At 44.3% G+C, this 13,745-nt stretch overlaps 1 protein-coding gene across 4 annotated transcripts in view; it reads left to right on the forward strand.

The window, feature by feature from the left end:
- Positions 1-10,253: 10,253 nt before the first annotated feature.
- Positions 10,254-13,745, forward strand: part of KDSR (3-ketodihydrosphingosine reductase) — a 31,422-nt gene continuing 27,930 nt past the window's right edge. For 2 of the 4 annotated variants that reach the window (XM_036321507.1, XM_036321508.1), the window contains exon 1: positions 10,256-10,467. In XM_036321507.1, coding sequence (XP_036177400.1) covers positions 10,357-10,467 — 111 coding nt within the window. In that variant the 5' untranslated portion in view covers positions 10,256-10,356. Of the gene's footprint in view, positions 10,468-13,745 lie in introns of all 4 variants that reach the window. The other 2 variants (XM_036321510.1, XM_036321509.1) reach the window with 2 other exon arrangements.

Here is a 13,745-nt window from a genome sequence, read left to right on the forward strand (position 1 = left end):
TTTAATATAGAGTAGCACGGTTCTTTTACATTTTTTAAGTTCAGGGAACAGTGTGTCCTGGTCCCACATATGTTGTCAGTGTGTGATGCTTCGTGAAGCTTTAGAAATGAGTTGATGTCTCATTCAATAATAAAATACAAATGTGATACTATGTTATTTTAATATTTTCAAATAAAAAATCTGAGGGTATGTATTGCACACTTTAGCATCAACACTAAGTTGTGCCTTGTACATTTGCATTGGCTATACATGCAAAGGATTATTAAGTTAGCTAAAATGAGGTAGATACCTTTATTACTATAAAGCTCTACCTTGCAAATACTATAGAATGACTTGTGTCTTAAAGTATATTTGCACATTTACATATTATGCTAAATGGTTGCCTTAGGATTTTCTGTACAGATTGTTTATGTTGACATTAAATGGAAATCATAGGCCTGAAACATGTTCTTACGTGAAGTAAATTGATATAACCTAGTATTGTCTGTATTCTGTGTATGCTTCTTTATTTTGGGGTCTTCTCTATAGGAAGAAATATTATCCACAATGATTATATACAAAACATAATTTAAAATGACTACATCTGTTTGAGTCTCTGCTTTCCATTCTTTTGAGTCTACACCTAGGAGAACTGCTGGATCATGTGGTAATTCTATGTTGAACTTTTTGAGGATCCACCGAATTGTTTTCCACAGTGACGGCACCAATTTACATCCCTACCAGAAACACAAGGGTTCTAATTTCCCCACATACCCACCAACTCTTATTATTGCTCATTTTTGTTTCATTTTGTTTGTTTGTTTTTTATATTAGCCACCTTAATGGGTGTGATGTATATTTGTCATTTTTTAAATTAGGAAAAAATGTAATCACAATTTATGTAGACCAACAATGAGGGTAATAGCAGTAGGGATGTAACCCCATTACCAACTTCTGCTATTCATTCAGTCATATTAAGAAAGCCTTTTGCCGAAACCGGTTTGGCTCAGTGGATAGAGCGTTGGCCTGCGGACTGAAAGGTCCCAGGTTCGATTCCGGTCAAGGACATGTACCTGGGTTGCGGGCATATCCCCAGTGGGAGATGTGCAGGAGGCAGCTGATCGATGTTTCTCTCTCATCGATGTTTCTAACTCTCTATCTCTCTCCCTTCCTCTCTCTAAAAAATCAATAAAATATATTAAAAAAAAAAAAAGAAAAGAAAGCCTTTTACAATTTTGATGTTTTTCTCATGGATTTTTTTTTTTCCATTTTAATTTTTTGAAAATATTGTTTATTTTAATTACTGAATTGTTTGGCCTCTCCTTAAACTTTGTGCCTGAGTAAGTGCCTCAATCCCTTCACCCTCGTCTCATCCTGCAGTATTTATAGATGAAAGCACAGTTGGAGTTACAAGAAATAAGGTCCCATTTACTTAGCTAGGGCTCTCTTTTTCTAAGCCTATCAAATTAGTCACCACACGTTATTTTATTCTCCAGCCTTTGAGCAAAGAGCTCTTGCTGATGGGCAGGGCAGGGCTGGTTAGCACAAGTAGCAACAAAGTCATCATCAGGGGTGTCTTAAATGATTCTTGACTTATACCGAAAGTAAGCTTTTTTGTAGTTGGGCCTAAAATCTAACCAGGTTTATTTTACCTTTTATGTAAATAAAATGCGAAGAATTTGAGGAAAGTACAAACTACATCTGGATTTTATAATACCTAAGAAGGGAAATTGTCAGGAGTGTGTTGGGCGATATGTGTTGTTACAAGTTGGATTCTCCAGGAGCCAACAAAGGTGGAGTCTGGGGTCAGGATGTTTACTACAGATCAACACCTGTGAACAGAAAGGGGAGGGAACAACTGGGCAGAAGAGGAAGTTAATGTAGAGCGTTCCTGTGTAATTTTTACAAGCTTTCCCTAATGTTAACATCTTACATAACCATGGTATAATCAAACCAAGAAATTAACGTTAGCACAATCCCATCAACCACACTACTGTTTATTTTGATTTTACCAATTTTTCCACTAATGTCCTTTTTCTGTTTCAGGATCCAACCCAGGATGGCATTTAGTCATATCTCCTAGTCTCCTTTACTCAGTGATGTTGCCTCAGTCTTTCCTCTCAGGAACTTGAGACACTTTTTTAGTGTTTTATTTATTTTTATTATTTATTTTTGAACGTGAGACACTGGAAGAGTTTTAGCCAGATATGTTGAAGAATGCCCCTCAATTTGGGTTTGTTTGATGTCTTCTCTAATTAGACTAAGGTTGGGAATTTGGGAGAATAACACCAGATAAGTGATGTGCCCTACTAGCGTATCAAATCAGGGGGACATGATATCAACATCTTATTCTCAGTGATGTTAATTACCTTCGCTCGTGATTAATAAGGTGTCGCGGGGGGCTGGCTTTCCACAGAAAATTACTATTTTTCCTTTCCACACACTGTCCTTCAGAAGCTAGTTGCCAAGTCTTGCCTTCGAGGAAGGAAAAGGAAATAAAGCTTCCCTCCTGGAGGGAGAGAAATGAAGAATTGTGGGTATATGTTAAAATTACACAGTATTTGGTAACTATTTGGGGGAAGATCCATTGAGAGTATGCATTATTCTGTTTCTCCATAATTTTTTACCCACTCACTGTCGTTCTTGCCTATAGCAGCAATTATTATTTGTTCTATGGTGATTTTCAGTTTCTCTCATTCCTTACATTAATAAATGTTACATTTATTAATTTAAATTCTGTAAGTAAGAGTTGCTCTTTCCCAGTTGCAAGCCTGTTTCGTTTTGTTTGTGTTTTTTTTTTTAACTGAGTTTTACATTATAAGCTAAACTGCGGAAGTAAAGTCTGCATTATTATTTTTAATCTTTTTAAATTGTTTTTCATTAATATGTGTGTGAGAGACAGAGAAAGATGGAGAAACACATATGAGAGAAACATCGATTGATTGCCTCCCTTACGCACCCCAACAGGGATCAAACCCACAACGTGGGTATGTTCCCAGACTAGGAATTGAATCAGTGACCCCTTGGTGTATGGGATGGTGCTCAACCGAGCCACATCAGCCAGGGAAATTTTTAATCTTAATTTATGAGATAATACTAATTCAACTGAACTTTTTTGTGTAACACAAAACACTATCCTGAATGTGGCAAATGGTACCTAAGGATGATGATGGAGTGATTATGAAAAAATGAACACCAAAATATTTGTACTCATTTTATTTGAAATATGAGTAGTTACTTTGATAGGGAGTTTGTGCCCAACTGTCAATCAATGCATTGCTTCCTCCTTGCTATGAAAAATAGGTTTAGTGAAGTAGTAATGTGTGTGGATTCTGTAACGTTTATGACAAATTTGAAATTATTTAATGGCATGATCTTAGTTAGGGCCACTGTGACAAAACACCATAGACTGGGTGGCTTACACAACAGACATTTCTTACAGTTCTGGAGGCTGGAAGTCCAAGATCCAGGTGCCAGCAGATTCAGTTTCTGCTGAGAGCTCTGTTTCTGGCTTTCAGAAATTCCTTCTTGCTACATCTCCACATCTGCCAGTATCTTGATTTTGGACTTTCCAGCCTCCAAAACTGAGAAATTTCTATTGTCTGTAAGCCACCCCGTCTATGGTGTTCTGTTACAGCAGCCCAAATGGACTAAGACAATAGCCTTAATACTTCCCTCAAGAAGCGCTCATGGGAAAAACATTTTCCTTAATTATTCCATGTTCAATGGGTGAAATACAGATCAGCTGGATATAAAACCTGCTTGGCTCACCATTCTTTCCTTGAGACTCTTATAGATGTATTATTGTTCTCTCACGTTAAATGTTACTGTGGAGAAATCTGAAACTAGCTTTTTGCAAATAAGTGACCTGGTTTTTATTTTGTCCCCCGGACTGGCCAAAGTCTTCATTCTTTTAAAATCCAATGTGTTTTTTTAAAGGTTTCATAGTTTTGCATTTAAGCCCAGGATCCCTCCTCTATTAGGCAGAGTTCCCCAGAGAGACAGAACCAGTTGGAGATACATCGTCTTTGGGGATGTTAGAGAAACACTCTAATGGGGAAGGCAGTGCCCCAAAGAGTTTCATAATAAAATGGAACCGGTTTTGCAGGAACGTGCTACCAGGAAATGGAAAGAGGTGAACTGTGTTCACAGTAGATAGACTCCAGGGCTGACTTTGGAGCCTCCTGAGGAATTGCTGGGCCTGTAGCCACTTTGGCCACTTGGGCTGTGTCCTATGCATAGCTCTCTATCAAACAAAAGAAGAGCTGTGTGGTTTATGGATGTCAGGTTCAAGGTGAATGAGTGGACAGCACCCAATTTGGAAGGCTGCCACTCTGAAGAAGGTAAAAACAAACCAGCTCAGTTGGCTGGATTACATACTGTTAGTCCCTATGTTTGGGTGTTGAAACAACTGGGCACGAGCTAATGGCCTGGCCATATGGTTAGGTATAAGGGCGATGAGAAACGGATGCCTGTAGGGGACGTGGCTGTATGGAAATCACTATGGAAACTCAAGGGGTACATTAAAGTAGGGCCTGTTGCTGGTCATCAGAACCTCGTAAAGACTGGAAGGCGATCGGAACCAGCAAGTGGATAGTCTGGTGTGCTCACTTGAGGCGGCCACCTGGGTCATGAAATGAACGGATGTGGGGCTATGGCAATTCAGAGATGGGATGAATCTAGACATAGTCCTCTTGTTCCCTCTGGGTCACCAAATATCAGTAACTTTCCTGTGCCAACAAAAATGGCTCAGAGGCTGAGTGTCAACCTATGAACCAGAAGGTCATGGTTCAATTCCTGGTCAGGGCACATGCCTGGATTGCGGGCTTGATCCCCAGTGTGGGGCCTGCAATAGGCAGCCAGTCAATGATTCTCTCTCATCATTGATGTTTCCCTCCCTCTCCCAAATCAATAAAAATATTATTTTTAAATGACAGAGGCTGCCGATGACTATGGGGAAGATTCCCCAGAGGGAAGGTGTGACACAGAGTTGGCGGCAGACGGATGCTTTTAGCCCTGGAAGGTTACAAGTAGATCTTGACCTGAGTAGACAGATTGGACTGGGTTTTGCATGCCCAGAGGTAGATGCAATGCTCAAAATGCTATAAAAGGCCTGAACCAGAAGATATTGTACCGATTCCGACTGAATTATGTTTCTTCGGACCTAGAAGCACATTTTATAGCCCATAGAGTCCGACAGTGGTCAAAGAGGTAGCAAGCACATGTCATGGACATATGTTGCACATCATCCTCAGAGTAAAGGTCTAATAGAGAATTGAAACAGGCAGTTGAACCGAGGAAGGGAAGATAAAGGTCATAGGGCTGACTTACAGGTCTTGTTGAACGTGCACTCACACTCAGCAGGAGGGTCCCCACTAGATTCTTCCACTTTTTGTGGGGAGCTGGAGGAGAAGGAGTAGGGGCGGATGCTAGCATGACTATGTAGTTCTTTTTTTTTTTTTCTTAATTAAATCTTTATTGTTCAGATTCTTACATTTGTTCCTCTTTTTTTCCCCCATAACTCCTCTCCTCCCAGTTCCCGCCCCACCATCCGCCCTCACTCCCCACCCACTGTCCTCATCCATAGGTGCACGATTTTTGTCCAGTCTCTTCCCGCATCTCCCACACCCCTTTCCCCCGCAAGAATAGTCAGTCCATTCCCTTTCTATGCCCCTGATTCTATTATAATCACCAGTTCATTCTGTTCATCAGATTATTCGTTCACTTGATTTTTAGATTCACTTGTTGATAGATGCATGTTTGTTGTTCATAATTTGTATCTTTACCTTTTTCTTCTTCTTCCTCTTCTTAAAGGATACCTTTCAGCATTTCATATAATACTGGTTTGGTGGTGATGAACTCCTTTAGCTTTTCCTTATCTGTGAAGCTCTTTATCTGACCTTCAGTTCTGAATGATAGCTTTGCTGGATAAAGTAATCTTGGTTGTAGGTTCTTGCTATTCATCACTTTGAATATTTCTTGCCATTCCCTTCTGGCCTGCAAAGTTTCTGTTGAGAAATCAGCTGACAGTCGTATGGGTACTCCCTTGTAGGTAACTGAGTTTCTTTCTCTTGCTGCTCTTAAGAGTCTCTCTTTGTCTTTTGCTTTTGGCATTTTAATTATGATGTGTCTTGGTTTGGTCCTCTTTGGATTCCTTTTGTTTGGGGTTCTCCATGCTTCCTGGACTTGTAAGTCTATTTCTTTCACCAGGTAGGGGAAGTATTCTGTCATTATTTCTTCAAATAGGTTTTCAATATCTTGCTCTCTCTCATCTTCTGGCACCCCTATAATTCTGATGTTGGTACGCTTGAAGCTGTCCCAGAGGCTCCTTACACTATCTTCGTATTTTCGGATTCTTTTTTCATTTTGCTTTTCCGGTTGGGTGTTTTTAGCTTCTTCGCATTTCAAATCTTTGCCTTGATTCTTGCGGTCCTCTGGTCTGCTGTTGGGAGTCTGTATAATATTCATTATTTCAGTCTGTGTATGTTTAATTTCTAGTTGGTTCTTTATCATAACATCGAGGGTCTCATTAGATTTGTTGAGGATCTCATTAAGTTTATCTCATTAAGTTGGCTTCTAGACAGTTCTTGAGAGACCTTAAAAGTGTGGTTCTGAACTGAATATCCTCCAGTGACAGTTTTGTCCTGTTTCTTTGTCTCCGCATTTTTTATCCTTTCTTGGTGCACCCCCTAGTGGTCTTTGTGTGCCGTCCTCCTGTAGTTAAGCCTTGATTGTTGTAGTTAATACTAGGGGGATTTGACATCCAGGCCAGCTGGCTGTGAGAATCAGCTGTGTCTGCAGTGGGAAAACTTCTGTCCTCTAGGGAGGTGCTAATCTAGTCTTTGCCTGAGGCTATCTGGCAAATGGCTCTGGGCAGGGCTTGGGCGGGGCGGGTGGGTCGCTCGGGCTCGGGATCAACAGGGTGGGCCGGAGAGAGCAGTTACGGCAGCTCTCAGTTCCTTCCCTAGAGGCTCTGCCTCACAGAGTCCCAGCAACCGCTGCAAACCTCGGAGAGAAAGCTGCCTTCGAGTTCCGACTGAAGCCAGACAGTTCCGCTTCTCCCGTTTGAGTCTGGGTCCCTAGAGACTCGCCCGGATCTGGAGCTCAGAATCTGAGACTCCCTCCCGATTGAAAGCACCAACCGCGCCCTCCGCCGCCAGCCCGCTCTGCGCGCACTAGGTACCTGAGTATTTCACTTCAGCACTGCGCCTCCTCTGAATCTGGGTATGATATTCTCTTTCCTCCTAGTTGTAGAATTTCCACTCAGCCAGCCTTCCTGTGGTTCTGGATGATGTCCGTTCCGTCTTTTAGGTGTGTTTTGATTTGGTTGTTCAAGGCAGCAATCTCCGGCGTTAACCTATGCCGCCATCTTGGTTCTCTCCCGACTATGTAGTTCTTGTGACTACACTTTTTTCTCCTATCACCTCAACTTTCCTTTTTTTCTACCTGGTACAGCGTCACAGTGTAACGCTGTCATTGTCTTAGATTACAGTGCTGTTATTCATGGTCAAATCCTTAGGGAAATTGAGTTAAGAGCCTCCTACTCCACACTGCCTCCTCCAGATATTAGGCATGTGTTTATTTGTAGGAGAGCTTTGAACAAAGACCAGGTGGTGGCCTGTGTGGTAAAGAATTGGCCTTGCCCAAAGAGAAGGTCCGGCCTTTGTCTTTGGCTTCTGGGAAGTGATGTATGTCCTACCTGATAGAAGTGTCTTTGTTTAGATGAGGGCTAGCCAAACTGGATTTTAAGGTAGGGGCTGGCCATGCCAGGAAGATCGACCATGTCATAAGCTTTGTATCATGCAATATCATTTGACCTGGAGACTGAGTTTAGCCATATGGGCAATCAATCACTCCTACATAAGGAAGCCTCAATAAAAATCTCTCGACACCAGAGGAGTTTGATGCATATTGTCACACACGAGTGTTGAGAGGGTCCTGACTCCGTGAGAGAGGACAACAAAAGCTGTGCAGTTAGAGCCCTCCATACTTTGCCCCATGCACATTTTTCCTTAGCTGACTTTGTCGTAAACCATTGATCACCATGAATATAACAGTTCTCAGTAAGTTCTGTGAACCCTTCTAGGGACTTATCTAAACAGAAGGTGGTTTAGGAATTGCCCAAACTTGCAGTTGGTGTCAGAAGTCATCGGGCCTATGCCCTCAATCCCTGTAATTTGGCTAATCCCGGGCAATAAGTGAATAAAGAAGAAAAACTCAGATCCTTTGCTCCTGAGCTCCTCAGTATTCCTAAAAATAACAACAAAAAGGAAAGGCAAGCAAGCAAACAAAAATGAGTGCCTTATGCAAGTCAAAATCACAATGAAATGTCACTTCACACCCACTAGGAAGGCTATAATTAAAAAGATGGTAAGTGTTGCTGAGGATATAGGGAAATTGGAATCCTCATACACTGTTGGTGGGAATGTAAAATGGTTCAGCTGCTTTGGCAGTCTGGCAGTTCTGGTGAAACAGTTATAAGATTGTCGATGTGAAAATGGTCAAACGTGTAGACAGTTTTTATAAAAATTCATTTGAGCCAAACAGAGGACAAGCCTGGGAGCCAGATCGCAACACACTGAGATAAATGCTTCCAAGAAATGACAGTCTGCAGCTTCTGTGCATTTAGAATTAAAGAAAGAAGTAAGCAAGATTACCTGAAGGTGGGAGAAAGCAAGGTGGGGGATTGGGTTACAGCATAGTTAAGGAGATTATGTGTTCTCTTGAGGTCATGCTTTAGAAGGAGGGTTTAAAAATATCATTTCAAAGGTGTGTAAACCTAGGTGCACAGACAGGGCTTGCTTAAGGCAAAGGTAAGCCTTTTACTAAAGAAGTTCTTGGGAGTGACTATCCACCATGACCTGCCCACTTCGGGATTTATGACCAGATCACCCTGTGAGGTTACTTTAGGTAGAACCCCTTTTCCGTTCACAAGAGCCAGCAATTACACTTCTAGGTCTATACCCCAGATAAAGGAAAACATGTGTCCTCACAAAAACTTGGTTGTTAAAGTTCACAGCAGCATTATTCACAAAAGCCCCAAAGTGTAGCTTAGCAGTTGAGCATGGAACCAAGAGGTCACAGGTTGGATTCCAGGTCAGGGCACATGCCCTGATGCAGGCTCACCCCCCTGTGGGAAGCGTGGAGGAGGCAGCCTATTGATGATGTTTCTCTTTCTCTCATGGATGTTTCCATCTCTCTATCCTTTTCCCTTCCTCTATCCCTAAAAATCAATAAAAATATATATTTAAAAACAACAACAACCCCCTCCCCCCAAAAAAACAAAACAACAAAAACAACAACAAAACCCTAAAGTGGAAGCAACCTGAATGCCCATCAATTAATGACTGGATAAATGAAATGTGGTCTGTCCACACAATGGAATACAATTTGTTGATAAAAACAATAAAATACTGATACATGAAACAACATGGATGGACCTTGAAAACATGCCAAGTGAAAGAAGCTGGACACAACAGGCTACCTCGTGTATGATTCCATTTGTTTATCTGGAATAAGCAGTCCTATAGAGACAAAAACTGGTGATTGCCTAACAGGCATTGACTGCTGATGGGAACAGGATATTTTGGGGGTGAGGGAGGTGTAATGAAATGTCCTAAAATTGTGGAGAGGTTGTATAGCTCTGGGTACAGTAAATACATTTATTTTACACTTTAAATCCGGATGTGAATTAGATCACAACCTTTTTATGTATGTATGTATGTATGTATGTATTTTTAATTTAAACCTTGCTTTGGTAAAAAAAGGTGAACTCAGCTCAACGAAATGGAACCATCTAAGTGACTTCGTAAATGCCATATTCAGATCTTCCCGTTCCTCTGAACAGGGACAATGGGCTGTGACCATTTTCTAGGACCTGCTAAATGGAGGCCGGGATTTCAGAGCTTGATGCCGGGCTTCCAGGCGCCGGCAGGGTCGGGCCCCACTGCCCGAGCCCGGGTGGCTCCTGCCAGGCGGGCCGCGGGGCTGGGCGACACTCGGCGACGTGGCGGAACCCACGCCTAGAGCGGCCCAGCGCCTGGCGCGACACCGGGAAGGTGGGGCACCAGCTCCCCACGGCCCCAAGAGGCACCCGCCACCCAAACAGCGCGCTCACCGCGCCCGCGCAGAGGCGCTCAGGGGTCGCCGCGGGGACGGGGGAGCGGGGACCGGGGGAGGCTGCGGCCGGCCTACGCCACGGGCGCCGCGCACCCGGTCCCGCGTCTCCGCTGGTGGCGCCGCCCCGCCGCGGTCGCGCCCTCTGCCGGCTCCGCCTCTTCCCCTCGGCCGCCGCCCGCCCGGGACCCAAACACAGGCGCCTGCAGCGCGGCCGCGCGTGATCCCGGCGCCGCCCGCCCCCGACCCGCCGGCCGAGCGATGCTGCTGCTGCTGGTGGGCACCTGCCTCGTGGCGTTCGTGCTGCTGCTCTACATGCTGTCCCCGCTCATCAGCCCCAAGCCCCTCGCCCTGCCCGGCGCGCATGTGGTGGTGAGTGGCCTCCCGGGCTGCGCCGCCACCTCCCGGCCCGCGCGGCCCGCCCGGCCCGCCCCTTCTCCCCACCGCGGGTCCCCTGCCGCCGTGCACCTGGCCATGCACCTGGCGCCGGCCGCGCGGAGGCCCTCGGGACCGGCCTCGCCGCAGCTGGCTCCTCCCGGTGCTCCGGGGGCCGGAGCCGCTCGGTGACCCCGGCGCATCCCCAGGATGGGGCTGTTTTTGTCCCCAGTTTTCCCGACGAGTCCGTCAACGGAGAGGCTGAGCAGCTTTGTCAAGGACACCGTGTTCGGGGGCGGGGTGGGGGGTGGGGTGGGGGGAGAGGCGGGGAAGGGAGTCCCTTCCGCCTGGAGGGGCAGAGGCGCTGGGAGCTGGGAGCTGGCCTGTGCGAGAGGCGGACCGAGCGGTTGCCAAAGACATCCAGTGGGTGACTCACTTGGGGGAAACTGGCCGAGCCCAGTGGGCCGGCAGCCCTGGCCGGAGGGAGGTGCCGGGACGCTTCTGCCCCGTCTACACTGCTGGTTTCTCTGGCAGCTCAGCCTGGGGTCGGCTGATGGCGGTTCCTGGACGACCCGGTGCCAACATCGGAGTCCGATCCACCTGGCGGCGTTCTAGGAGTGAAAGGGCTGTGGATGGGTTTGGTTTGTTTCTTACCGGAAGCTCGTGCCTTCCAAGATTCCCTTTCTGCAGGTGTAGCACTTCTTTTAAACTGAGAATGCCACCTTCCCTGCGCCCAGCACCTCGCTTTTTGCGGCGGCTTTGAATTTCCCCACCCCGGGTGCACACTGAGGCGGGAGGTTATGGGTAGGGACTAAGCTGGTGGCACAGATTCTCCTGGTGCCCGAGGTTACATACTCGAGCCTCCCCACTGAGCTGTGTGCCATAGGACAGGATGGTCATTTCTTGTCGTGGGCTTTAAATCTGGACCAGCTTCGTGAATGAGAAAAGGTGTTTTCTTTAAGTTCTCTTTTTGTTCGTGAATTTCCAACTCCTGCGCTTCCCTAGGTGGAAGATAGATGAGTGTAAATTCTTTGAGAGAGAGTAAGAAAGAGAGAGGAGCAAAACTTTACAGTCATGCCAAATCCTGAAGGTGTCACATCCATTCCCGTGATAACTTCTGCCACCATCGTATGGTTTTAAAGGTTGGATTATTTCAGAACTTATGTTTGCAGAGCATAACTTGGAAAAAGGGAAAGCCAAATGCATTGATGAAAAATTTGAGTCAGTGTCTCTAAGAGAGTTTCCCTTAACCTTGACTCTGCTCCTTCCGCCCCATGATGCTGCAGGCCGCTGGTGGGTAAGGCGACAGACAAGCCTGGGAGAGACCAAGAGGAGTTTCTTACTTTCACTGTCTAGTTTTAAAACGCCCTTATAAGTGATGTGAGGGTGACATGAATAATTCACATCTGTCACCATCTGTCCTCTTTTTTAATGTTATAAGGAAGCGAAAACATAATTATTTTTCTTGAGATTTGTTAGGACTAGACCAGGTGGTGTTAGGAGAGGGAGCTGGCGTTTAGCATGGTTGTTTATGTGGAAGCATGAACAGACTAGGTCATAATTATTTATTGTTTCTTTTTTAGAACAATTCTTACATACTAGTGTTATCTCCCTAATTGCAGACATCTTACAGGGTATGTGCTCTTGTACATCAGCTGGTTTTTAAAAAGCTGTTTAATTGACTTGTGTACTGGAAAATCAAGTTTTCCTTTTTTTGGAGATGGCTGGGAGCAACTTTCCTTGTAACACCCTCCCCCCTCTTGCCTTCAATAAGAGGGGTGGGGTGTGACTAAAGTTAGTAACATTTAAATAGAATTTCCAATGAATAGTAAGAGGGAATGATAAAGGAAGGAGATTAAACTTATCTTTAGTGTCCCACATCTGGGCTCTGCTTACCAATTGTCAGGCCACTCAGTACAGTTACCATTTTCTCAGCCATCTTGACGATCTCTCATATTTGCTTATAACTTTCAGAATATTATAGCCTAGAAATGGCTTATTCTTAGGTATCGTCTAAGAATTAGCTGTCTTGCTTGGGGGTTTAGTTTCCCATGAAGCATGACCCAAAAGTTGAAGTCTTACTCTTGTGCTTATGGAAAAATCTTAGAAGTGATCAGGTTGAACAGTTCTTTGCTGTGCGGTAATTTCACACAGCTAGCTTACTTACTACAGTCTAGAAAAAGACAGCAATAATAACAACAGCTAATATCAACATGGAACTTTACAGCATATACATTTTCTCCATAACTTCCGTTCATTCATTGAATAACAAATAGGAAATCTTACTTAAAAGTGTTCTTGTCATTGTATCTTTCATAGGAATAGCACAATACACCATTCTGCAAATGAATGTAGGCAAGTGTTTATTTTGAAACTGCTTATGCTTTGCACTGTGCTAGGAATGAGGGAGGTAAATTGGAGTGGGTACTGGTCCTCAAGGGACTTACAGTCTGGCAGGGGGACTAAGACATGTACGTAAGTAACTGTGCACAAGATAGAAGTGACGGGTAAAGGATGGGACTGATTGACAGGAAGACCTGATTGGAGGAAGTGAAATTGGAGCTGGCCCCTGCAGGGTAGGCAGGATTAAACATATTCTAATATCTCCCTGTATACCACATTAAGAGTAAAAACACTTTCAGAGTGCATGCCTAATTTCCCTTGGGATGAAGTATTTACAACTTTAACGTCACATGCTCTTCAAACTTGAGAGAAAGCACATATAACTGACCATGTCTGAAAATGGGTTCAGGTAGGAATATTCCTACTCTGTCTAGATTGGTGCCAGTGAGAGCTTTATATGTATTGCACATGCGCGAGTCAATGTTTATTTTTAAATTGCTACTGCACGTCATATATACCGGCTGGTTGGTCTGAGAGACATTCGGTCAGAGGGACGTACGGTCGGAGGGACATACCGTTGGTCACTTAGCCTTTTATATATATAGATTAGTTTCAGCTATATAGCATAGTGGTTAGATATTTATATAATTTACCAAGTGATAGCATAGTGGTTAGATACTTATATAATTTACCAAGTGATGCCCCGATGATTCTAGTACCCACTAGCACCATACATAGTTATTGCAACATTAATGACTCTATTCCCTATTCTGTACTTTACATTCCTGTGACTGTTTTGTAACTACCAGTCTGTACTTCGCAATTCCTAAACTTTTTTCACCCAGTCCCTCAACCCTCCTCCCAGCTGACAACCATGAGTTTGTTCTCTACATCTTCCAGTGTGCTTCTGTTTTGTTCATTTATATTATTTT

Source organism: Myotis myotis, unplaced genomic scaffold (assembly GCF_014108235.1).
Source record: "Myotis myotis isolate mMyoMyo1 unplaced genomic scaffold, mMyoMyo1.p scaffold_m19_p_9, whole genome shotgun sequence".
In the NCBI taxonomy this organism is placed as follows: Eukaryota; Metazoa; Chordata; class Mammalia; order Chiroptera; family Vespertilionidae; genus Myotis; species Myotis myotis.